Source organism: Tachypleus tridentatus, chromosome 6 (genome assembly GCF_004210375.1).
Source record: "Tachypleus tridentatus isolate NWPU-2018 chromosome 6, ASM421037v1, whole genome shotgun sequence".
Taxonomy (NCBI): domain Eukaryota; kingdom Metazoa; phylum Arthropoda; class Merostomata; order Xiphosura; family Limulidae; genus Tachypleus; species Tachypleus tridentatus.
Window position 1 is genome coordinate 64,323,158 of NC_134830.1, and position 27,743 is coordinate 64,350,900.

Consider the following 27,743-nt stretch of genomic DNA (forward strand, 5'->3'; position numbering starts at 1 on the left):
AACAAACGCAAAATGAAAGAGCAAGTCCAAATACACTTTATCATTGTGAAGAAATACAGTTTTCTGTCTCCAGGAGGGAAAAGACATTTTTAATTTGAAGTGCTCTTTGATGAATTCCAAAGAAATAAAATGTTACTTCGGCACATTTTGAAAAATACTCTCGAAAACTATGAAACTGTAAAAATACTGATTTTAAGCAAAACCAACAATTATAACTTATAAACACCTATATTTCCATTGCAGCTAAAGAGTATACCCAATTAGTGTTTTAATACGTATGTTGCATTAGATATTTTAAAATATAGTTTTTGTCTAATCATTTGCTTAGTGGAAAACCTCTGTTCTCTAACGTCACTTAAACTCCTGGCTACATCAGCATTCGCAACTAATAACCACGAACAAGAATATGATTCCTTAGTTTAACTTTATCCTCTATGTTCCTGTCTTTGTCTCATTTCATCAAATACGAATAAAATGCATGTTAATACTTTACACCCGTTTCGGTTATTTGTTTTTCACAAGTGTGTCTTAAGAAGCTTCTCATATTTTTCATGTGTTGCAATTTCGGGTTTTTAGAAAAAGATGTTTCATTTTAAAGTATTAACACTGAATATTTGTAATTTTGCAAAATTAATAAAATGAGGTATGAAAGCAAAGAACGATTGAATTTGAAAGCAGTGAAGTAATAAGTAGTGTATATACGTTGTAACAAAGTTCATAAACAAACGTGTATTTGAACATTCCAGTAACAGTAATAATGTATTTTAAACGTTGTGGTTAATTGGTTAAAATTTGATATCGTTTGAAAAACTCTTAACTTATGAAACGCGTCTACGATCATAAATCAATTTCCCCTAAAATCCCATGCGGCTGGACTTACTTGATTTACAGAAATCCTCACCAAATAATACACTGCTATTTTCGATTTCGGTAAAGCCATCAAGTTCATGTTATTGTTTCAAAAATCTTACGGTTTTTTAGCTTGTAGTGTATTAACTGGAGGTTTCTGCCATACGAGTTAATTTTACCAATTCTCACTCATTAGGTCCTTAAGTTATATTACAATATGGACTTATTTCGGTTAGCACTACCTGTATTTTATCTAGCACAGAAGGACAGTATCTAGATCTTTTAGTTCTGGCTTGTTCTATGCTAATAAATGCTACTAACCAGAACTTTATGAAACCTAAAATGATAATGACATTCAGTTTAAAAGTTTCGGGACCTTAATCGGTATTTAGACATAGATAAACAATATATATACTAAGCCTAAACGTTTGTGCAAAAATATTTTCCTTGGATAATTTACTTATGAAAAATGCTTAAGTATGAAACCAGAAATTCATTTAAAAAGAAATTGCTTTTCTCCCACTGGACTTCAAACTTCCCAAAGAAAAAAATTATCCTCTTTTTCTATACAGCTGGGATGATTTCACATGCTCTAGTGTGATGCCTTAAACTTCAATCTTGCATTATTAAAACGTTTACACACTGTGTAGGACCGCATCTCCTGTCATCTTTTTCATACTTCTAACTGATCAACTGGAGTTATATTCTTCTTTCTTATTTTATGAAGAGAATTTTTAAAGATTTTCAAAATCTGTCCCAGGATCTCCATTCCAGCCAGAAAGGACAATCCTGTGTACAGTCCCAAGGTTCCTCCAATGTTACTTACCAAACGTGAGAACTGTAAAGTAAAATAAAACAATTAACATTTTGATAAATGCCCGCAGTTTTTACCACTATTTTCTTGTTTTCAGTTTCTAGATGTTATGTTTCAATCACGATTTTCATTAACAACTATCTAATAGAATCAAAAATACTATAGGTTAACTGATGCAACGTAGTAAAATGACTGTACAATAGTAGCCAATGCACATGACCTATAATTACGCTATAATTAACTTTGAAGTAAGACAAAAACAAAACCATGATATTTTTATATTTCGTGCTACTGTTAAAAACATGAAATAAGGTTTAATCTTTAACTATTAAAATGTATAATATAAGAAGTATTTTTGAAATCAGAATAGTTAACGATTATTTCTGCATTTCGATTTTTAGGTATTTATGTATTCTTTCGGATTAGCATATTTAAAGAATATTCATTAAAACTTTAATTATATATTTCACTTGTTTAAAATTGCTTTATGTGTAATAACGTAATCAAATACAGATATATTATTCAAAGGCAGATAAATGCAAAGGTTAAATAAACTATATGATTTCGAAGTAACAGATTATTGAAAATACCGTGACCTTTCTGAGCTGGTAAAATATTGGTTCAATCATTTACCTGTTTATTTTATATCAAATATATCTTTAGAAAAATGTTAGAAACGACTATTAATACAGCTCCCATTGACTTAATTCACGTTTGGTGTCAATGATGAAGGATTACTTACCGTGTACTTTGGTTCCTGCCTTATTTCTTCATAATTAAATGTATTATAATAAACTACAATTCGAAGTAGTCCACTACAGAAAACAGAAAAAAATTATAAAGTAAATAAAGAAATAATAAGAATACTTAAAGAACATTATAACTTCTAGTACATTATTCTCAAAGTTGTGTCATATCTCTATACAAACATATTTAAATAACTCCATATTAAGTGAAATGGTAAAGACTAAACCATTGCTCACAGTGGAGGCCCGGAATGGCTAGGTGTCTAGGACGATTCACTCGTAATCTGAGGGTCGAATGTTCTAATCTCCGTTATAACAAGCATGCTTGCCCCTCCAGCCGTAAGGACGTTATAATATGAAGGTCAATATCATCATTTATTAATAAAATAGTAGCCCAAGAGTTGGTGATGGATGGCGATGGCTAGTTGTCTTCCCTCTAGTCTTACACTGCTAAATAAGGGACGGCTAGAGCAGATAACCCTCGTCGAGCTTTGCGCAAAATTCAAAAACAAACTCAAATTGCTCTATCTACTGACTATTTAAGCTCAGTTTTGAGTGTTATAAGGTCTCAGACTTATCGCCGAATCATTCAGTTTCCCCTAATGAGGAAAGAATTCAAGTATTAGGGTTTCATATTTTTGTCGTTCATTGTTTTTTTAATCTACGCGTTTCCTAACATTGTGATTGAAATAACTCCAAAATTGCCGATTTATTTAAACCAAACTTCAATGCAAAAAATGATAATCCAAAAGGTTTTTTGATTAAATAGAGTTCGAATTTTTTTAAACAAAAACGATCGTATAGATCTTGTAAACCTTTAGTAGAGAAAAAATAAGTATTTGTACATAGTAAAATATATTTAATAAAGAACCAATTATAACGGAGTCACTGTTCAATTAACAATTAACTATTTTCAAAACTTCTGATCCTGTTTATCTAAACGTTTTTCGAACTCTGCCATATTTTCTAAAATTCATGTCTTTCATATAATCTCGCTCTTTTTTCTCCACACCTTATATCTTCCATCCTATTGAAAATTCTTTGTCTAAATCTTTCATTTCTTTGTCCTTGTATTTTTTGTTGAATACGAACGTATTCACACCTCTAGGATTCCATACAGTTTTTCTTTATTTTCTTGCATTGTATTATGTATTTTCTGCTTTTTATTATTAACAGCTTGACAGTATTCATATTTATTTGTAATAACCATACTTTAAATCATAGAGTTACTTTAAATACGTAGTAGCAAGAGGGCAGAAGTAATTGGTTGTTTAAAGAAAGTAAAAATTATGAAAACAGTTACTGAGACTTAAGAAAAGAAAAAAATAATTACAAGTATGAAATTATGTGATAAATAAATTTATTTTTATCATAATAATATGAAAAACAATATAATTAGAATACCATTTTAATCTTTTAAAAATATATTGATTAATTTTATTTATTTGTGAACATTTGTAATGTGATTAATTTATACATAGGCTATATTATGTGTTTGTACATTTTGAAAGTATATGTACTCAAGTTAGATAATTTATGATTATTTGAAAAAGAACATTTTTATGTTTTTGTTACATTATATCCTGAAGAATGGCTTTCGAAGTCACGAAACTAGTAAAAAAAATACATTATGTAACACAAATTTTGTTCCTGGATATTATGTGTTATTTCTTAATTTCTTATTTTGTAAAAGTACAGAAAATGGCCATAATTCCGTTCAAACTTTGCTCTTGTCACCTGGATAATGAAATTTAGATATTAACATATTTTCTAAGTAAAAACGGGCAAATTTGCACATTTTCATAAGGTCTGAATAAAAGCACATATGAATCAAAATATTCATGTATTTATACTAAAGTTATACAAAGTTATCCTTGGTAGCGGCCTTCAAAGTCCAATATATCTTGTTGGAAGCGCTCGCCTTGCTCCTCTGAGTATGCTCCCATGTTCTATTTGAATTTATCAAGATAAGCGTCAAGGATATGGACTTTTAGAGACATCTTGCAGCCCATTTTGCCTTAGTTCTTTACCAGAGCCTCAACCAGTTCCACTTAAATTTCGACCTTGTAATTGCCCAAGAAGCCTCGAACGATTGTGATAAAACTGTCCCAAGCTTTTTTCGTTCCTACTGAGCTTCTTGGGGAATTCTGTGCACTCCAAGATCTTCTTTATTTGTGGTCCAACGAAGACACCAGCTTTGACCTTTGCTTCAGATAGCTTAGGGAAGAAGTCTCGAAGGTACTTGAAGGCTGCAGAGCTGTGACAAACTGTTTCTTAAGATCCAGTTTTATTTGCAATGGTGAGAACAACACCTTCTGGAGGTGCACCAGTGGCTCACACTTGACAATGTGCCTCTCAACAGAAAACTCGGTCCGTTGTGACCAGTGATTCCTGTTGTAGTGCACTGCAGTTCCTGCTGTCCCAAAGGCAAAGATAACAGGGAAACTTGGTCAAACCTCCTTGGATACCCATCAGGAATGTCACCATTTTAAAGTCTCCGATAACCTTCCAGGCATATTCATCACACTTCAAGGCAGATGCTGTCACAGAGTACTTTTTCGCTCTTGTCTTGATAAATTGGTCACATACATAGCAAAATGCGTCTGAAAAAATGCTTGCAGCCTCATGATGCCATCTCTGATAAAATCAGATAGGTCTATGTCTACAATGAAACGTTCTAGAAAATTCTAAAAGGTTCTTAAAAATTGTCGTACGTCTTACATCATTCAAGAAAGTTCTTAAAAATTCTTGTAAGTTAGAGAAAAATTCTCTATCAGCTACTCAGCACTGAATCTACCTGAAACGTTTTGGAAGATGGGTAAGTTTGAAGAGTTTGTTTGTTTGTTTGTTTGTTTTGGAATTTCGCACAAAGCTATTCAAGGGCTATCTGTGCTAGCCGTCCCTAATTTAGCAGTGTAAGACTAGAGGGAAGGCAGCTAGTCATCACCACCCACCGCCAAAGTTTGAAGAGAAAAATAGGTCTTTTCCATTTACTTTAGGCATAAGCAATTGGAAAATAACACTTTCTGTCCAGGAACAAGAGAAAGCAAAAATTTTGTTACATAATATTAATAAAGAAAGAGAAAATCTGTTATTCCAATGTTTACGAGTCGAGCGCCTTAACCACTTTGCGATGCTGGGATCGACTTTATAGAAATAATATCTGTATCCGAAATAATAAAATTGCAGTCACACTTTCATAGTTCACACTATAATTGGTTGTAGTTAAAGTAATGGAGCATCATCAGCCCAGTATAATGTCTAAAACGTATAGGCAGCAAAATTATTCCCAAAAAAGGAAGAGTCACGTGACAAGTGTAAAATATGCAAGTTTTAGCACATTATGGCAAAAAACAATCACAACTACTGTATATTTTCTCGTTTCGTACAAATAGAAGTTAAACCAGTAGTCAAGAAAGTTCTTTGTTACCTTTACTTCATATTTACTGGTCTTATAATTTTGTTACAAAATATAAAATATTTAAAACCTCATTAAAACTTAGGACAGTGGACAGATTTCTCAGTCATTGATGGTTTTATTTTGTAGACACTAAAACTAGGGTATTTTTGTTTCGTACAAGATAGTAATATTTTTCTAAGGGGTGTCAGGGTTTTCATTAAAAACATGAAATATTACTTAGTAAATGCAGTTGATAAAGAAACAACCGATAGAATAATTTATTTTTTGAACAGGGTGTGTGTGTTTTCTTATACCAAAGTCACATTGGGCTATCTGCTGAGCCCACCGAAGGGGATCGAACCCCTGATTTTAGCGTTGTAACTCCGTAAACTTACCGCTGTACTAGCGAGGGGTATTCTAAACACGGAAAGTCTACTTACGTAGAATCATTAAATCTGTTTTTTGCTCCTTCCACTTCTCCAGTTACCTGAAAAATCCAGTTATAAATAAATGTGATCAACATCATAGTCTGATTAATATTTAGAAACAATCTGATACAGTAAAACGTGTATATTTATCTAATGAATACTATAATCTATTAATCAATAAATTCAAACTTAATTGATGATTTCCCAAAGTAGATCAATGAAATACAATTACAAGGAAAGAAATATTGTTTAATGCAAGAGGGCTTTAGCTCAAAATTTTGCTGTTTATTGTACAGAATGTTTAATTCATTATATTGAAACATATATGAAATTACATCACAACGTTGCAATTCATGTCGTCTCGTCCGGTTATTCTTTATCTAACAACCGTGAGCCTATAAAATAGCCCCTTAGTGGATATTTTCCATTGCAAAACCCACTGCCATAAGGCCGTCATGTTGAGAAACAACTCTGCCTCCCTGCAAGGCTCTATAATTCGACAACAGCTCAGATACGACGGTTTCCCTGGGCTTACTTCAGTAGTCTGATCGTAAAGAAAGCTATAATCTGTGGTTGTCATGTAAGTTGGTGATTGGCATATTCAAAACCATTTTAATATAACGTACTAAAGGTTTTGTTCCATATAATACCTTCCAACTGTAAACCGTTTATTATTCCTTATGAATACGGAATTTATTAATTTGTATACACGTTTTGAAATAGTTTGGAGTTTTCATTACGTAGGTTATGAAAAATTAACGTATAACATTATTGTGTTTTTAAGTTTGACTTAAAAATTTCTACAATGTTCTGTACACAAGCGTATGAAAATTGTTTACCTGAAAATATTTGTTAGTTATTGGCCAGTTAGTTGCAGAAGAACTCATTTCAAGCACTGATTCACTGCGATAAGAAAATATATAATAAGACGTGTAAAACAAGGGAAATAAAATACACGTCTATAGAAAACTACATGATAAAAATATGTTCTTGTTTCACTGAAGGCTTAATATCCATGAATGTTAGTTTCTAAGTTTCTAGTTGAATGGAGTCAAAATAATGGTTTGGGCACCGAAATCGCTTTTATCATCTAGACCAGTTGATAAATTCTAGTTTTGAGCAAAGGGTCTCCTGTACAGTGGTTTGTGGGAAACAAAACATAGATTTTAAAAGCTATTTTTATACAACTTTGATTTGAGAACCGTAATGAATTTTTCATCACGAATGTTATGCCATTAGATCTCAATGATACACCAGAATTCAGTGCTCAAACCATGTTTCTAAGTTATTGCTAAACGTTGTAAAAACAGAGTGATCATAGAAGGTATTGTAAAATTAGTTGGATAGTTCTACAATCTCATATCTATACTAGCATATCTATATCATTTAAGCATATTATATATAAATGGTGTATATTACCATAGGCTTTAAAGCTAGAGGTGTCTTGTCACTCAAAGCCTTTGATGTCAAAACTGGTTTAAAAAACTCTAAAGTAATAATGTGGCATTAATTCTTTCGTTTGAGCTATGTTAAACCGACTGCTATATAATCTTTAATGTCTTGTTTATGTTCAATATTTATATTATTGATCCACTACAATATGTTATAATATATTTAGCTTAAATGTGTCATAATATTGCCTTCTGCCTGTATAACGAACTAAGAGAAGTTTTCAAATTCAAGAATGTGATCGTTTTATGTTACCTAATTTGCTCTGATCATTCGAGTGAAAGAACGGTATATTAAAATGGCATTGTAAAACATCTTTTTATTTAAAGTCGTAAAGTTAACTATATGTTTTCGTAAACATATTTATTCTGTTGTTAGAGACGACTAGCATTTAGAAAACAAAAAAAGGTTAAAACGGGATTTTCAGGACAGATGAGAATTATAGGATGAGGTAGAACTTACTGACAACGGGGTGTACAACTGCAGTCAATACCTTCAAATTTTGTACGATGTATGCAATTATTCACTTCTAGAAGATAAAAGTTCAAAGTACAATAGACACAGAATTCAATAAAAAGAACTTCGAACAAAAATACAGTACTTACAAATTCGATATTTTTGTTTTTTTTAATAACGTAAATAATCTTTCATTACTGTCGTTTACTGAGAAAATTTAAACGCAGAATAAAAATTGTAGACATATTATAAACAGTTACCTTTTCCACATATATTTTTCGGAAGAAAAACAATATGGTAAGAAAATCCCTAGAAAATATAGCAAATATTAAACAAGAAACAGCTATTGTTTAAACATAAGAGTAATATGACCTCACGTGCAATATGTTCAAAATGCTCGTTATGATCAGATCACAGGATAAAAATTTCAAAAACCGATATTTTTTTCCAAATACAATGAAACAAAAATTAAGCAGTATCATTAAAAATAGAGTTAAAACGTTCGAAACAAGTAAGTAAAGGAGTCAAGACGTCACTTTTGGTATTGCACACAAATTGCTCTGTTTGTTAACGTATGTATTATACATTTCTGGCAAATGTTTAATTCAGTGTTATAAATATATTTTTCGCGGTCTTCTTAACTATATATTATTGTACTCTCAAAAACGGTATAGTAAGTGAAATAATAACCGTAAGCAATATTTTGTGCTTCATTTAAGCAGAAACAGACATTAAAATTATTAAATGATGGCATGAAAAAAGTGTTTAAATGTGTTACGACTCTCAAACTTATATGTGTTGCACCACATTTCATAAATTGAAAAGAGATAATTTCATGTCAATAAATGTCTGAATTATTGAAGTATTAGCTGAACACAACTATTCATTAATAAAAGAGACAATTTAACGAAGAGGTAAAAACGAGGCTGAAATTTTCAACCAGAGCACATTTTGAGTACGTAATCTGAATGTCTCGTGAAAGACCCATGGAGCTCAAACAACAATAAATCATAGTGTACTAATAAACAGAAGAGCAGCCAATTACAAATAGGACTACGTTCTAAAACGTGGAACAAATTAACACGAAAATTATAAAGTTTCCGAATACAACATTCTTTATAGGCTAGACAAAGTCAAATGTATTTCTACTAATACCTGATTTATTCTGAATTATGAAATACCCAGAAATATTCTCATCTTTATCTTCCTTAAGCATTTCACTGATGAACAACGCAGAAACAATCTCTCTCTCTTTTCTGGTTTGAACACTATGCTGTTATTACAAATAAAATCTCAAAAGGACCTAAAACTGGACGAAGGAAGCCAAGATAGACCTAACTTGAGTTTAGCATATTTAAACTAATCTTGTGTCTTGTTCCTGGTAAAGTTGCGCCCTTTATGACACAGCGGTATGTCTGAGGACATAAAACTCTAAAATCTAGATTTTGATCCCCGTGGTGGGCAGAGTACAGATAACTATTCGTGTAGCTTTGTAAGTAAAAACAAACCTGTTAAAGTTTTCCAAGATATAATCACGGAAAATTATAATTATATTCTGGTAAAGATTATATCTTATGAACGATCAAATTGTTACTGGGCATTCCTTATAACCTTGATATCTTACCATCGTTGCCATAAAAATCACAAATGGTATAATTTCTTCCAGGATTACATGAGGGCATCCAAGCTAGTTCACAACCACAATTTTCTACAATTTTTTTCTGACTACACCTTTGCAAACATCCCTGTAAGAGGAAGCCATCATTAGGATTCACGAGTCATTTTGATTCCAGTTTAAGAATCAATTATGATGACATATTTGTATAAATTTCTCTTAAAGATTAAACGATCATTATGGTTCATTAGGTCTGCTTCTTTAAAGTAAAATAATAAATAATGTTGCTTCAACCCTTTACCATCCCCTTAACTTTACATTGCAAGAGTAATTATATTCTGAAGATATGATCAGAATCATATATATGTAAAAACGGCTGGTTTTTGTTGAGAAAAAATGTTTACGTAAAGGAGCGAACAACTCAAAACAGTCATTTTTACATATATATTTTTTTCTACAAGTGGGTTTTTTCGGCATCACTAATATGGTCAGAACTGTTATAAGCCATTCGAAGTCCCTTTATCAATACCTAAAAAAAGCGGCCAAGGAAATGTAAGTGAGAAGATAAAACTTTATTTAAAGGTGCTTGGTGTTGGATAATCAAAACTGTTCATCTTAAGAGTAATTATTTAATTTATTTAATAATTATTTAGTTTTCGTAACTAGAGTGTTAACAGCTAATTATTTTAAAAGCAATAGTTATTACAAGTTTCGATACCTATCTCTCTATGTTGTGAATGTTATACAAGGCTTTTGTAATATTGTAGACGTAATCTTACTCGAAACCTCTAGGTTTTATCGTTATCTTTATATAACTCTTTAGTTATAAAAAATAGTTTTGTTTTATAAGTGTGTGCAGATACATAGATAAATAAGTAAATTAGTAAAAATAACAGTGAGAAAAATGAAGTTAGACTGCGTGATTATCAGTTTAGCTGTAACGGGCGATTTTTAAGTGAATGTTTCACAGTTTGTATTGTGATTACAAAGATATAGAAGAAGAATTCATCTTATCAGTTTGTTTTAAAGTAATTGAACCAGACTGTGTTGACTTTAAACAAAAAAGAAAATTATTTTAAGATACATAGGTACAACTGTGATAACCAATAGGGTAACAAATTTTGTTTGCACATATGTTTTACTTTTAGATATTCTATTTTAAAACAAGTAAATTGTTTGCTGCAATTTATTGTTGAATGTATCACCAAAAGTTACCGACACCTACTGTAAACAATCGTAGCCCTATGAAACCTGACATTTGATAAACAAAATATGCGGATGAAGAGAAAGTGAAGTTTCTGACCACTCCTGATTAAGTTTCATTTCCGACGAATGAAATATACTCTAATCTAAATTCCCATCACACCATTGTTGTTGTTGCTAAGTGTGCGTTTTTACGAATAGAGTTATTACAATAAGAATTTTACTTTTAGTTTACTTATTGATTAAGTATTATTTTATTACTAGTTACAGCTCATACAGTAAAAAAGTGTACTTTTTGGACAGATACAATATTTCGATCAGTGATACGATCATTCTCAAGTATTCAAGTTTAATGGTAAAAAAATGTTTAAGTATTTGAATCAAATTTAGCAATTTAACAATGTACTTAAATTCTACAATTGGTAATAGTTACTTATGAATGTAGATATCAATCCCATTGAATTGGCAGATTATTTATTTATGGTTGAATAAAATACACCTTCCTTACTCTAAGAGTTGTAACTTGTAATAAGAGAATAAATATATGCTTTCATCAAACACATAAAGTAAATTCATACTTTAAAAATTAAAAAATTGAAATACTTAAACACTTATACATGAAAAAAGGAGAGAGTGAAAATTTTCGAAAGTTTTAAAACAATCAAAGCTTCCCGTGTGAGCGTGTTATGTCTTTGAAATATTTCTATAGCCAAAAAAAAAGACACTAACATTCACTTGAAACAATAGCAGCGAAGCCTAATATAGAAATATGTAATCTAAAAATTTGTTACAGGTAATATTTGCAAAAACGTTTCACAACTCGAAGTTTTTCCATATCGCGTAACTGGGAATATTGCTCGTCTGATTGATAACAGATGAAAATTTATAAAAATCATAGACAAAACGTTGATTTACAAAAATTAGTTATACAATTACCACTTGGTCCTGTATTATTAGTATTATTGTAATAATTTTCCGGAGAAGTTCTGACTTGCAAATAGAGCCCATGTTTCCAAGTAGATTACGAGTATCGCGAAATAAAAATACGACAAACATAAACCAAGATAAATTTCTTGCAGATTACGTATTACCAGAATAATAATCTACAGTTGATTTTTTAGTGTAGTTTTGGTGTGTTTGTTTGTTTTGAATTTCGCGCAAAACTACACGAGGGCTATCTGCGCTAGCCGTCCCTAATTTAGCATTGTAAGACTAGAGGGAAGGCAGCTAGTCATCTCCACCCACCGCCAACTCTTGGGCTACTCTTTCACCAACGAATAGTTGTATTGACCATCACATTATGACGCCTCCACGGCTGAAGGGACAAGCATGTTTGGTGTGACGGAGATTTGAACCCCCGACCCTCAGATTTCGAGTCGAGTGCCTTAACTACCTGGTCATGCCGGGCCTTTTAGTGTGGAAATTAAAGGCACGAATTTTTAGTCTTCACTCTCTCCCTAGAAGGGCAGTTTACATATAGTTAGATTTAAAATTAAAAATGATTGGATATAATTGAATTAAACACATCAATCTCAATTATATCTTAAACACACTGTGGTTAAACTACCAAGTCAAAGATCAGAAAAACTTTGTTCAATTCTTAAGCTAAAATAATGATTATGACTAATTTTATTCAGCGACTTAACGTCTTGAATATTAGATCTTTCGATACATAAACCTATCTTTATTACTATGCTCATCCTGGAAGTAATGAAAATAAATCTTTCTTATTCAAATTGTTGCTTACTATTGATGCAATGTTATTAACTGAACATCTTGTACTAACTTGTGTCATTTTTCATGTGTAAAGCCAAAAGGCAATATTTTTCTTAAACGCCGAATTTTTTATTTGCAAACTAACTAAATGATACTTCAGAAATTATTCCTTTATATAGTCTGGAACTCTAGCTCAGGCTCTGTGAATACTCTTTGCCTGCAAATTAAATATTAATCAAATTACAAAGCTTTGTCTATTCATAGTTTTCTAGCATTTATTCAGTAATTAAGAGTATAAAATCAGTGCTATCCAAACTTATTGGCACATTAAACCATATTTGATATCTTAAAATTTACCATGTTTGCCTTATTTTGTTTTTCTATAACAGAACGTTCTCATAACTACATAAGTTTCTTCTAACTTGCTAAGCTGTGGCAAAGCATTGATAGGCAAGATAAACTGTATGGAAACTACATTACTCTCAAAGTTAGACTTCTATTTTTGCTAACAACAAACTAAAGAAATAATAAAATTTCCAAACTTTCTTACCAGTAGAGATAACTCAAGCTCAAAAATATATCTTAAAAATATGAACACTGCAACAATGTACATTAAAATGGAATTAACCTTACCTCACGTGTATAAGAAACAGTACTCTTTGAGTTCATGTCTTCAAACCATTCTGGCCAATTATTACGACATTTGTCTGGGTAAGGATAAGGTTTTCGATCTATATGGGTCTAAGGAAATATTAGTTTTAGTTATAATTTGAAATATAAAAAAAAATACTTGAAGCATTTTATTGCTGTCTTGTGGTCATTCACAGATCTTTAGTTGTAAGTAATAAAAATGAAAGACATTTGAATGACAACTGACCAGCGACAAGAAGTAAAGAAAAATACAATAATTATCATATTACTTCCAACACTTAAAATCATAAAAATGATTAACCTTAAACAGCGGGAATGATGGCCGCCGTCCGTTTAAGGGTTAAAAAACAAATAAATAATTGAAATAACGGAAATGGTTGATGAAGGGAATCATTTTTTTCGTTTTTGATGAATAAAAAATCAAAAATCTGAGAGTATGCAATTTAAGTTTTTACTTGTTTCAATGAGTACCAGCAGATAGTTTTAATCAAATTTTTAGTGGTTTTCATTTGGATTCACATTTACATAAGATATGAACTAAATTATATTGGATAACAACAAAATTTTCTACTAGAGATAACTCAAGTGATTCTGGGTAATTATCAACACTGTGTGAAATATCATACAATCAACTCAAAATTCAGTGCAACAGAGTGGTGCTGTGCAATTAAGTTTACTTGCAAAGTTTAATGTGTAAAACGCGTACATTTTTGAAAGCTTTGAACATCAACTGTACTGTATCGGTGTAAAATTTCAAATATGTTGCACATGTGTTTTACTTGTTCTCGATATAATTCTAACAAATTGCACCATTTTTGCTTCATTTCCAGCTCACCTGCTCCGCTCGGAAATCACAAAACCCTTACATGTTCAGTTTGCATTAAATATTCGAGAAATCCCTCGACTGATCATGAAAAGGCAGATTCAGATGCATTCTCACTGATGCCTCTCACCGACTAAGTTGGCAATTTCGCCTTTCTCTGCGCACAGTCAAAAGAATACCTAATTTTCATCCTGTCATATATGCGATATAATCAAATTCTGTAATTTTTTTAAAGTGCAAAGATCACCCAAACAATTGCTGCTGCATTTGTAAAAATATATTACAGTCTCATGAAAAAAAAAAACATAAAACATAAGGTAAAGGTAGCGTACTACCAGTGTTTTGGGGTGTAAAATTAGGGACCAAGATAAACGTTTGGCTCCACATGTATGTTGTACAACTTGCACATTTGACTTGACACAGTGGCTGAAAACATAAGAGATCAAGTATGCCCTTTGCAATTCCCATGATATGGAGTGAGCCCAAATATCATATAACTGACTGTTGTTTTTTGTAAGATTCATGTTTTGGGATACTCAGACAAAGCTAAACAACACATAAAATATCCAAATGTTTATCTGCAATAAAATCCAGTATCTCATAGGAAATATAAGTTATCATATAAAAAAGACAACGAATTATCTTCATCCTCTTCATCTAGTAGTTCTATTCCCGTGAGACCTCATCATAAACCACTTCATCTTGTCATACAAGAATAGTTGTTTATTAAAACAGTATGGATAATTTCTTACCTCTTGTTTATAGTAAATAATTTTTTAGCTACAGTAACAAGACTTTCAATTTACCGAATATTCCATAAAAGTCTCACTTCTCATTACAGCATACAAAATACTTTGTGTTTCTGTACAGATGTTCTAATGAACATTATTCTCAAGAATGAAGCTTTTTTATCAACTCATCTAGAGATAATCTAAACGCTGTACTTTTACAACAAGGGGAATACTATGCCATCGATTCTTTTTGTTATTTCCATGATATATAAGGATATTTGGAATAAACGCATGATATCTCGAAAACTAGAGGCGATAAGTAGTTATCAATATGGTTCTTAGAGTCAGTTAAAATCAGTTCCAGTTTCTAGTAACAGAGAATCGTTTGTTGCTCAGAGTTATTTGTGACCCGAAAGATAAATAAATAACACGAAAATTAAATGAATATAAGAATACAAGGTATAGTAGAAGCAGAATTTTAGAAAAAATTTTTTTCACAAATCAGAAGCTTAATCTTATATGAGTAAATGACTTATATTTTTTAATTGCCCCATAAATAACTTTGTTGGCCACAACAATATTTGTACAAAAATGTTAAAGCTTTGCAACTTTAGTAGAAGCAGAATTTCGGGCAGGTCTATTGGAAGGTAAAGCTTTAAAATCTTTATATAAATATTATTGTGGTCAACAAAGCTATTTACGGAACGATTGAAAACAGTTGTGTATCACGAACTGAAAACAATATATAAGTCATAGAAGTTATTTATTCATATAAGACTAAGTTTCCGATTTATTAGAATAGATTTAGGCGGTTATAAAATAGGATTCATTCAAATATGATAAGTATTTAAAAAAAAAACTAGCACTAAACTTTTCAGTTGTTAATTACTCTAAATTATTCGACTGAATGTCATTAAAGTACCATTTTTTATTTCAAGACTAAAAAACTGCAAAACTAATATGGCGAATCTGAATTATGACAACTTTGGGAAAGTTCTTTAACACTGAATTCTACCGTCAAAAATACTTGGATAGGTGTTTGGAATTACAAAACTTTCTGTAAACAGCTAGTTTCATCATTGTACAGAACCACAATATGAACTATATATTATGATGTAATAGAAAACATAAATATAACTTCCATTTTTTGGCTAATATCATCTCGTTGCGTTGGAGTAAAACGTACTTTGGTTGAAACCTTGAAGTGTTTTTGTTTCTCCAGACCTTTAACTTTGAAACTTATTGAATTGGATACTTTTTCTACGTAATTATCTTACTTTACAAATGTCTGCGTACGTGCGTGTCTTCATATAATTGTCGAATCCTTGGACTCATAGGAAGCGTTAGTTTCCTCCACCCTAGGGTTACAGAGTTAAAGATTTTATCTGACTCTATTCTACCACCGGGAACATTACATCTCTCATGGGCATTGGAAAAGTATGTAAGCTCGTGCAACTGACTAATGAACGACACTTATAGAAAAATGAAATGAAGCAGTTGAGAAAAACCAGGTAAGTAGTAAATTCACCTGTAACTACAGAAACATTAAGAAATGGAATATGACCATTTTTGGGAGCCATGATGACTCTTGGAACTAATTATATTATTTTCTGTAAATCCATATTTCTCAAGTAAAAGTAACTAGTGTTATTTAGTATATCGAATACAAGAGAACATTTTAATTATAGCTAGAGGATAAATTTTCGACCTTTATGACATTTTATACCAAACATTTTACTGATTACAATAGAAACATAATATAATGTTTAGGGACAACAAAAATTTGTTGTTCCATTTCGGCTGCCCTATCCTCTAAGTCAAACTAACAATATTAAAAAAAAATTAAGTCAGCCGTTATTATTCACTTATCTATGAAGTTTTCTCATAATCTTATTCAAATTTATTGCCTCCACGACATTCGCTAGTAATCCATTTCATAGAACATCCACCCTATCAGAGAAATAACATTGGCTTAGCTGAAGACGGCTTCTACATTGCCAAAAATCTATATTTGTGTTCCCTAGTTCTATACTTCTCGCTGTTAAGTATGAAAAGTGTTAATGCACCAACATTATCAATTCGTTTTACAATCTTAAGCGCTTCAGACAGATTCCCGTTAACTCTTCTTTTCTCAAAAGAAATGACTTTTGAGGATCTTAATCTCTCTTCATGCGACAACCACTCCATCCCAAACACCATTTTAGTAACCATTCTCTGAATTCTTTACTAAGCTGTTTAGATTTGTATTTAATATTTCTGTAGATATAACCTTAAATCCTATTTGCCCTACTACTAGCAACAGCATACTGCCTGGATGGCTCTAAAGAATGATCGGCTATTTCACTAAGGTCTCTTTCCTTCATGACTGTTAAGGTTATTTTCCATCTAAGTTACACTTATACTTTAAATTGTCATAACCTACATGCAATGCATTGTATTTATCATAATTAAAACCCATCAGCTATATTTTTTCCCAATTCACTAAATGATCTAAATCTTTTTGTAAAGTAGTAACATCCTCTTCACAGCCAGCATCACCCAAGACCTTGATATCATCAACAAATGTAAGTAATTTATTGACCATTCCTTCACCTATGTCATTAATATAAATAAAAAACAACGGTCCTAAGACTGAGACATAAGGTACTTCTTGCAACATTACTTCATTTTGACTAAACCCATTTATAACAACCTTCTGCTTTCTTCCATCAAGCTACTCTTCTTTTCTTGTAGTTTACTTATTCTCCACACCAATAGAGATAAGCTTGTTTCATGTGGCACTTCGTCAAATGCTTTCTAGAAATCAGGACACACTAAATCAACATTCTTACTCCCACGTACATAAGCAGTAACATTTTCAAAGCATGTCAAAAGTTTGGTAAGACACGATTTTCCCTCAATTAAACCATGTGGACTATTTGATAAAGTCCCAAATTTATTTCCCAAATGACTTTGCCAAGCATCTTTTATTAAACTTTCCAAAACTTTTACCACATCAGATGTAAGAATAATAGGCCTATAATTACTGAGCATATTGAAGATATAAGTGTCATTAGCTAATTTCCAATCTGTTGATTTACAAAAAAAAGAAAAGAAATTGCGGTAAGTGGATGTACAATTTTCTTGTTCAACTTTCTTTTCATCCAACAATTGCTCATGATGAGGAATACTGCTTAAGTCTTCATCAGTGAAAACTGAAGAAAAACATAATTTAATAATCTACCCATTCCAGAATCATCAGATACAAGTCTTCCCATAACAATAACTCTCTTTTAAATTTCTTATATTTTAATTCAATCAATGTTCATCTGTTTAAGCTTTTGATGTAGAGAGTCTCTTTAAATCATCTGTTTTTCTTTCAAAAACTCACAATTATAAGAAATAAACCAAGACATCTGTCCTTTGTTTGAATTATGAACTTAAAAAATTGGCTATAATGAATAACATAAAAATCCTAACTTTCACGCATTTATTTATTGCAAAACATATTCCTATAGTATTTATTATAACCCAACCAGAAGTTTCATATAGGTTTTATGAAGTCATTGTGTGCATGCGTAAAACATGGTATATAATGTGTGTGTAATCTGAAGGTCGCGGGTTCTAATCTCAATCACGACAAACATGCTCGCCCTTTGAGCCGTGGGAGCGTGTAATGTTCTGATCAATCCCATTATCATTTTGAAAAATGGTAGCACAAGTGCTGGCGGTAGGAAGTGATGACTTGCTACCTTCCCTCTAGTCTTACACTAATAAATTAGGGACAGCTAGCGCGATAGCTCTTGTGTAGCTTTGCGCGAAATTCATAATAAACGAACAGATATATCGTGTACTTTTGTAGGAAGAAGTAACGGCCGAATTAATGGTAGTAGATGTATCTTTTGTTATCCGCTTTCAACACGCTTTTACAGTACTTCATGTGATTAATTAATTGAGAATCATTGGCCACAGAAGTGATTTACGGGCCGAAGTTGAAAAATAACGAGTTAAAACAGGAAGTGAGTAAAACTCAAGAAACGGCTTGTCAATCAGTCTTATGATGGCTATTGAAGAAGAAATCAGCTGAGTTTATGTATTATTCCAATCGTAGCGGCGATTTTTTTCTTTACTAGTGCCTTCTCTGAGACACAAAGTACACTTTGTGTACGTTATGTTATATAAAATTGAAAGATAAATGTTGTTTTTTCGTTTTGGTGGAGCAATCTATAGTTGTAGTTAAGGTGCATCAAAGATTGTAAGTGCTCAATAACAGCACTAATCGCAGGTAGGATAATTAATGACTAGTCATTAATATGTCCCTTGTTTCAAACTATCGTCTCACAATGTTTGGTTGAGATCGGCAAAGCGACCCAAAAGTAATTAAATAACAAACAGACAGACACACAGATTTTTTTATGGTTGATATATATATATATATATATGTCGATTCTGAGCTTTTACGTTCTTGCATAAAACTTGTAAATTGTTTCCGTCGTCCAGCGGCTCAGCAGTAATCCTGAAACTTATAACACTAAAACTCTAGTTTTCATACATGTAGTGAGCACAGTAAAGAAAGTTGTTTTGTATCTTTGTGCTCAATAAAATACAAAGAAAGAAAAATAATTTTAACAAAGTAACGACTCATTAGTATTTTTATTCATGCGTGAAATTAGTTCGTTTGATATCCAACAGCAGGATTTCACGATTTTTATTGATTAACTGTGAACTTTCGATTTTTAAAAACATGTAACTAAGATCAAATTCTAAGTGCTCAACTCGTAATGCACATGTCTCAGATTCGAATCTCTGTCGCCGAACATACTCGTTCTTTCAGAAGTAAAGGTGTTGAAATATGACGACCAATCTCACTATTCGTTATTAAAAGAGTATCCCAAGAGTTATGATAGGTGATGTTAGCTAGCTGCCTTCCTTCTAGTCTACCTCTGTTAAGTTAAGGACGTCCAGTGAAGGTAGTCCTGAATAGCTCTGCGCGAAATTGAAATCAAACCAATCAATTTATACATGTTATGCCCTTCATGGTATTTTAATTTGACTCATTATTTAGCTCATAAACATCTTTATATTACATCAGTATATTATTTTAGGATTTCATATTAGTAATTCAAACAGCTAAATGTACCATACTGGAATGAATTAATGTAACTGTAAATTCGTTTCCAGAATATAGTTTAAATTAATAATATTAAAATTGTTTTTGTCTAGTACTTATTCTGGATTGCCTAAATCTCATTCTTAATTATTAAATGGGGCCGATCGTGACTGGTAGTTAAAATACCCGATCTATTAATTCTGAGGTACATGATTCTTCTCTCATTCTCACCAAAATACATTCCGTTTTATGGCACCGTGGATACACTTTTAGAGTGATAGTCAAATCCACTACTCGAATATATAAGAATGGTTAGTACGAGGTACCAATAATATTTTAATCAGCTGATTTTTTGTAGTTCAAAATTGGAAACTGCTATGTGCAGCCCCCACTGGTACTGCAGTTAGTTTACGGATTTACAACACTAAAATCAGGGGTTCGATTTCCCCTCGTAAGACTCAGCAGATAGCCCGATGTGGCTTTGCTATAAGAAAACACACACACACGCGTTATGTGCAGACAGCTTTTGTGTAGCTTTGTGCGAAAATTCTAAATTACAACTAATTATTAAACAGTGGTGTGATTTCAAATGAATGTATTCTTAGCTTTCCAGCGATCACGTCGGAAACTATAGTTTTAAAATCTTGGTGTTACGGCTTACGTCAGCAGGTAAAAATGTATTTACTTCAGTAGTAATAACGGGTAACTAAAGATTATTTTCACATAGACGTAGAAAATTGATAATTTTTACCGTTTTAAGTCCTATGTACGTAGATTCTCCTGATCTAACGTACATGGAATTCATGTGACTTCCTTCTGCATCAGGAGAATGGACCATCACATAAGCTCCTTGCTCTTTAATTATGGGCATGTATTCGTTTGGTTCAACGTATAGAATTAATTCCAAGCCTAAAATAAAGAATGACGAATATTAAATGACGTATTAACTTGAGTACAAAGGTAGCTTAAAAGAAATTACGGAAAGTCAATTTCAAACTTAAGGAAGAAAAAAAACTATGCTTGAAAATTAAGACACTTAGTTTCATTGTGGTATAGAAAATATTGGACTGTTTGTTGAAATTCATTCTATGTCATTCCATGATCATCTGCAAACAATAAAAGAGATCATACACACACAAATACACACACGGTTGAATGCGATTTTCTCACAATGTCGTTATACTTCATGGATGATCGTGTCTTCTAGTTCCATACGGTATAAGAGATACCCTTGTTTAGAAAATTCTAAATTTCTTATCTAAATACCTTTTTATCATGTAAATATTTTGCGTCAAAAAAACAACTTACATATCCTTCGAAAAAAAAATGATTAATTTCAAAGGGATTACACTACCTACAAACATCAAACAATGTTAAAATATAGTTCTGATTCACCTCGGCCTGGCATGGCTAAGCGTGTTAAGGCGTTTGACTCGTAATCCAAGGGTCGCGGGTTCGAATTCCCGTGGCATCAAACATGCTCGCCCGTTTAGTCGTGGGGGCGTTATAATGTGACGGTCAATCCCACTATTCGTTGGTAAAAGAGTAGTCCAAAAGTTGGCGGTGGGTGGAGATGACTAGCTGCCTTCCCTCTAGTCTAACACTGCTAAATTAGGGACGGCTAGCGTAGATAGCCCTCGAGTAGCTTTGCGCGGAATTAAAAACAAAATAAACTGATGCACGACATTCCAAAGCGGTTTATATATCACCTGCAGTTGGCACTTGATTTATTTATTTGAATTTTAAAGCTATTTTTAATATAATAAATGGAGCGCAGCAAAATATCGATTTTGGACACAGTTTAAGCGGAAATAGATTTCAGTTTGCTCACAAAACATTATACTGCCATGGTTATAGCTTAGTTTTGTGTGACATTTTTTACTTGTAACGTATTTCTCGTGCTTCTATATAATTACTTATTACTTATACACAGCTTTCAACTGTTTTTGGTGTCATGTGCCATTAAAAGAAATGCTAATCGTTTTGATATTTGATTTATTACTTGAATGTCGAGATTATTTGTTTTTGTCATATTAGTTATTTGTTTAGTTCAGGTGTTGAACCCCGTAAGAAAAGCAGTAACAAAGCATTGTTTAACTATTGATTTTACATTAATTTGTTCTGATCTTTATATCAGGCTGTTGCATATAAAATATTGGAATTTTCATGTGGAAATTTGAAATTCGAATTTTAGTGGCCGAAAGAAAAGCATTATCGTAAATTTGACATAATAATATATTATAATGTATGTTTAATTTCAAGTTCACTTTACTTTCCTTATTTCAGAAACTAAATCATATTTATATTAATTTTTGTTACCATGAATAAAACTGATATTCGTGTAATTTTCTTATACGAGTTCAAGCTTGGTCACAGTGTGGGTACAGCAGATCGTAATGTCAATCACGTATTTGGTGACGACAGATAAGGAGCGCACACCACAATATTGGTTTAGGAGATATCGCTCTGGTGACACAAGCTTTGAAAATGAGCCTTGAGGCCTTCCTCAGACAGACATTAATGAGGAAGAATTGAAGGCCTTAATTGAATTAGATACTCGCCAAACCGTAAGAGAAATTACAAGGAAACTTAATATTTATTATTCAACAGTTTTGCAGCATCTTGTAACAATTGATAAGGTGAAAAAGCTAGATAAATTCACGAATTGACTGAAAACCCTCAAACAAGACGAGTGGAAATTTGTTTCTCACTCCTTAATCGCAACAAACACAACCCGTTTCTTCATAGAATTGTCACCTGTAATGAAAAATTGATTCTGTATGAAACTCAATGATGATTCGGACAATGGATTGACTATGAAAAAGCACAAAAACCAGTTCTTCACCCTAAGAAACTTATGATAAGTGTGACCCATTATTCATTATTAAACCCATGAGAAACAATTATGCCAAAGAAATATTGTTGTGAATTTAAATTATGCATCAAACGTTGTCACGAGAACATCCAGCAGTAGCCAATCCAGTGAACCCATCCATACTGCTTCATGAAAATGCTCGACCTCATATCTCCCACGTTACTGTCCAAAAACTAAACGAACTTCAGTGTGAAACTTTACTTCATCCATCGTATTTACCTGATATTTATTCTATATATTATCACTTTTTTAAAATATTTGGACATTTTAAAAGTAAAAAATGTTTGTAAACCAAAGGTCCATTGAAAATGCCTTCGAAAACTTCATTGCATCTAGGAAATTTAATTTATAAACTTACAACTCGTTGTCAGTAGTGTATCACACCTAAAGGAGCTTATTTTTATTAAATAAATTAAATAACAAAAACCTGTTTTTGATTCACATTTTTCTTTAAAAATCCGACATTTCATATGCAACAGCCTGAAAATGACAATGATTCTCTTCTCCTACCAATATTACTGTCTTGTTAATAAATATTTATTCCTAACAGAAGGAACAGTCAGTTAACCCACTTACAAAGTTTTTATGTGGTACAGTGTACTATAAATATAAAAACGATATTTTTAAACATAATTTACGATTGCAAGTTTACTAAGTCTACACACGTTTTAAGTTTTTATTCATGGGTGTAGCAAGAGCGGTTAACTGTGCATGTTTGCCCTATATATTTAGAACTGTCTGATTCCGTGGCTACTTCCATCCTAATTAAGAAAAAACATGAAGAAACTCAGATATTATCTGTTAAAGAACTGATAATGTCGGTAGAAATTATTGCAGCCATGTAATACTTCATGACTAATTCAGAATGACCTACAAAAGTACACGTGGCTTTGTGCACTTATATCGTCTTTCTTTTAAGAATATTTCATAATAATATACTAATTTATAGAACAACTAGAAATAAAATGAACAGAAAAGCTTTATCAGACCTAATAAATTAGACTGGCAAACAGTGTGTCATCCGGTTCATTCCAAGTATAAGGTGAGACTGGTACGAGTTATTAGTATGACCACGTCTCTTAAGTTGTAATGTTATTACTGTTGTAGTAGTCAAAGCATTGTTTTCTTAAATTACTAATGCTGGGAAAACATAAATGCAAGAACTTTTATGTTAAGAGTCTAATCATAAGTGTATTAAAAGGTACAATATTGATTGATTAAGGTCATCATAAGGCTAATACTAAAATCCACAAGTGATGACAAAATAACGTATCTCTGTTTGTCTCAGCCCATTTCCGGACAATATTGTGGTTTAGGAAACTAGAGCGTTAAACTGTTTAATTAATGAAGTTCCATGTCCATCTTGTACGTGCAAAGCTAGTAATCTTCTAAACGGATTAGATAGAGATCTCAAAGTGAAAGGATCAATACGTAATATTTCACATAAGATTTTTTTAGAACTAAACACGTACAGATAATGATAGAAAATTATTAAACGAACTTTATTACAAATCTTGTTATCTAACAATGTGTACGAGCTAATGAAGCTTCCGCCAAGAGTTGAGAGCTAACAATGTGTACGATCTCATGAAGCTTCCGCCAAGACTTGATAGCTAACAATGTGTACGATCTAATGAAGCTTCCGCCAAAGTAAACAAGAGGGAACCCTCAATAGCCGCAACACTTTTAGGCTGTATTAAAGTCAAATTATTAATCTATGAGACTTTTCTTTTTTATTACCTATATTTTTGTGTACCAGTAACACCAAAAGTGGGGCGTGGGTATGCCCAATTCAATTTTATTACTAATCAAGATCTCTATCAGCTTACCTTTAAATTGAATTTATTTTTAAATCCAATTAGAATAAATTAATCTGTGATGCCTAGGGTGTAGTCAAATACATCAACGCAAGAATTTGACCTACTAAGTCCAGAACTATAATTGGGCGTGAAATCGGTCAAGAGATGATGGAACTATGAGCTAAAAGTTTATACTTGGATAAAAATAAAACAACCCAGAGTCATTCTATGAACCATTGCTAAACAACAGCTAACTCAACACATCCAATTATATTCTAGATCCTTTTGAGTAAAACATTAAATTCGGGTGTCACTATATTTAGTTGAAAAGAAAAACAAATACATTGAGGAGTCGGTGATGTTAATAAACGAAGCATGTGCAATCGCAAAATATAGAGGTATTTTATTGTCAATGTTCAAAACCTACTTCCACACACGCTAGACCGTTACTGCCAAACTAGCATTAAGTTTAAATTGTTATAAAGATGTGAGTTTATACAAATAATTTGTTTTAATTCTAGTAAGTTTGTAAAAACATGTGCTGATTAAATGTTTTTAAAACAGACATTTTAAATACTACTAAAGTCATCATTTAACCTGTGTATGAAAGTTGCTTCAACTGTCATATTTGTATTTACATACATTTTAGTGTCTAAAAACTGTGAACTCCAAGCCATTCCATTTCACAGATTGCTTAAGAGAGGGGAATATGTTATGTCTATACATGAATGTTTTGATTACTTTACGTAAAGCAAAAAATTGACATACAGATTCAAAGATGTCAATCTTAAACTTTTCTCACTATTACTATAAACCTTTCTTTATATTCAATGCACCATTGGCCCTTAATCGATATTTCTACTTCTGAGATAGAGGCTGATTAGTCAGTAACTGGTGTTACTATAGCTACCGAAAAGTATTAACATGTTTTAGCCATGGATGTTTCAGATGTTGTGAACATTAGAACTCAAAACTTAGAATTATTGTAGGATTTATGTATGTATGTTAAACAGCTTATAAAATAAAACAACTAAGCAGTGGCAATGAATGTCAAGATGTCATAACATGTTATGAATATATTTGTATAAACATCTATCTTTACATTTATCTTTATTTTTGCAGACTAATGTATACATCATATACTAACTGGAGTAGCCCTTTCCTACAAGAAGTTGTGCAAATTCCTGATCACTGATACAGTTTCTTAGAACATGAAAAGTTGTTTTCCTTATATGTAACTGTAAACAAACGTCCATAAAAACTGCAAAATATAAAATGTAAAACAGTAATTTTCATGTATTTCTCAGGAATACAATAAACATCCATATCAAATTTGGTGAAGATCCCTCTGAAGGGGACAAAATAGGAAAAAAAACCCCATAAAAACCGCAAAATACAAAACTGAACATTTGCTTGCGCGTCTGCATGGACCTGTTGAATCTCCTTACCAAACTTGGTATTACTTGGCAATACAAGACCCGGTGTTTTGTTTGTTTGTTTCATGAATTTCGCGCAAAGCTATACGAGGGCTATCTGCGCTAGCCTTCCATAATTTAGCAGTATAAGACTAGAGAGAAGGCAACTAGTCATCACCACCCACCGTCAACTCTTGGGCTACCAATTTTACCAACGAATAGTTGGATTAACCTTTACATCATAACGCCCCCACGGCTGAAAGGGCGACCATGTTTGGTGCCACGGGAATTCGAACCTGCGACCCTCAAATTACGAGTCCAACGTCTTAAACCACCTGGCCATGCCAGGCGTCAAGACACAGTTCTATTATATTTATATAGGTACATAGTTACATGAACATACAACAGACAGTGCTATTATATTTGTTTATTTATTTGTATGAAAGAAAAGAGAGAAACAAAAAAAAACACAAACGTACACACATATACATATATATATATATATATACTTTACCATGACGTGGACCACTGTGGCGAGTTATTCTTTTTATTTCTTTTGAATAATTGGTTGGAAAAGCACGAGAATTAAAAACATAACAGTTGCCGTAAAGGGCATTTCCTTTCCTTGCAAAGTACCTGAATAACAAGATAAATATTCAGTAAACATTTCGATTAATCAACGTATATAATTTCTTGTTCTTAGATATTTATTGTATCTTTAAAGTAAAACAAGTTTTATTTTATTGTTATATGATAGGCTTATCAATACAATTAGTTTCGACCTGTGAATAAATTGTACCTCGGGTTGAAAACGTATTTCTTATATACCTTAACTGTTGTTCCAAATATGAAAAACTATTACTACTATTTTATTTAGTGCATCAAACTTTAGGACATGAGCGGTAGTCAATATACATAATTTTTCATTGATGACTAAAAGCACTGTCCTCGGTAATAAGTTAGGCTTAATTCTATAGGACATTCCTTTTGTAAATACATTCCGCTTATGGTCGTGGCTCATAGAACAGCTCTGAGTTTTTCAAGTACAAATGTTTATCTCATATCTGTGTCATCTCTTGATCGATTTGAGATCTGATAACAGTTTTGGACTCGGGGGTCAAACTCTTTCAAATGATTAATCTTACCATGCCCAAAATCCCATACATTAATTTACTCTAATCCTGCCTAAAGGAATTTCAACTTAAAGGTAATCTGGTAGTGATCCTGGTGAGTAATATAATCGATTCGGGTATACGAGCGCCTCACGATCGATATTGCTGGCGTACCAAAACATAACTAGTAAAAAAAGGGGGAGGTCTCATAGATTAATTTACTCTAATCACATCTAAAACTAAAATAATTTTTTGTGCCTCGGCTATTGAAAATTCCCTCTTGTTTCACTATTAAAACTTTTCTTTATCGTTTTAAAAACACTTATATGTATATTATAAAATGGCTTAAACATTATCGGATACTATTTCTATTAGCTTTAACTAAATTGCGTCGTAAAATAATACGGAAAGTTAACTTACTTTATAGAGGAACAACTTTTTCCTTCAAATATGCACTGAACCAAAAAATCCTCTAGTTGATGACCAATTCTAAATGCAGTAAATTTGTCACGTCTTTGAAGACCAGCTAGCCATACTGAAACGTTATCTCTTAAGATAACATTATGGGCCAT

General features: G+C 32.0%; 1 protein-coding gene across 1 annotated transcript; it reads right to left on the minus strand.

Moving 5' to 3' along the window:
- Positions 1-1,522: 1,522 nt before the first annotated feature.
- LOC143251628 (acid-sensing ion channel 4-A-like) lies at positions 1,523-27,743 on the minus strand. Its single transcript, XM_076502894.1, has 8 exons — positions 27,592-27,743; positions 26,574-26,695; positions 20,722-20,879; positions 13,310-13,417; positions 9,767-9,887; positions 8,149-8,215; positions 2,406-2,478; positions 1,523-1,687 (listed from the first exon to the last, which is right to left on the minus strand). Exons 1-8 carry the CDS (start codon positions 27,741-27,743, stop codon positions 1,523-1,525), a joined length of 966 nt encoding a protein of 321 aa, XP_076359009.1.

Coding starts and splice junctions, on each gene's coding strand:
- LOC143251628 (XM_076502894.1), bottom strand. CDS start 27,743: ATGGCCCATAATGTTATCTTAAGAGATAACGTTTCAGTATGGCTAGCT. Junction 13,418..20,721: donor CGTACATAGGACTTAAAACG/GTAAAAATTATC, acceptor ATATTTCCTTAG/ACCCATATAGATCGAAAACC. Junction 2,479..8,148: donor AGTTGTACACCCCGTTGTCA/GTAAGTTCTACC, acceptor TGTTTTCTGTAG/TGGACTACTTCGAATTGTAG.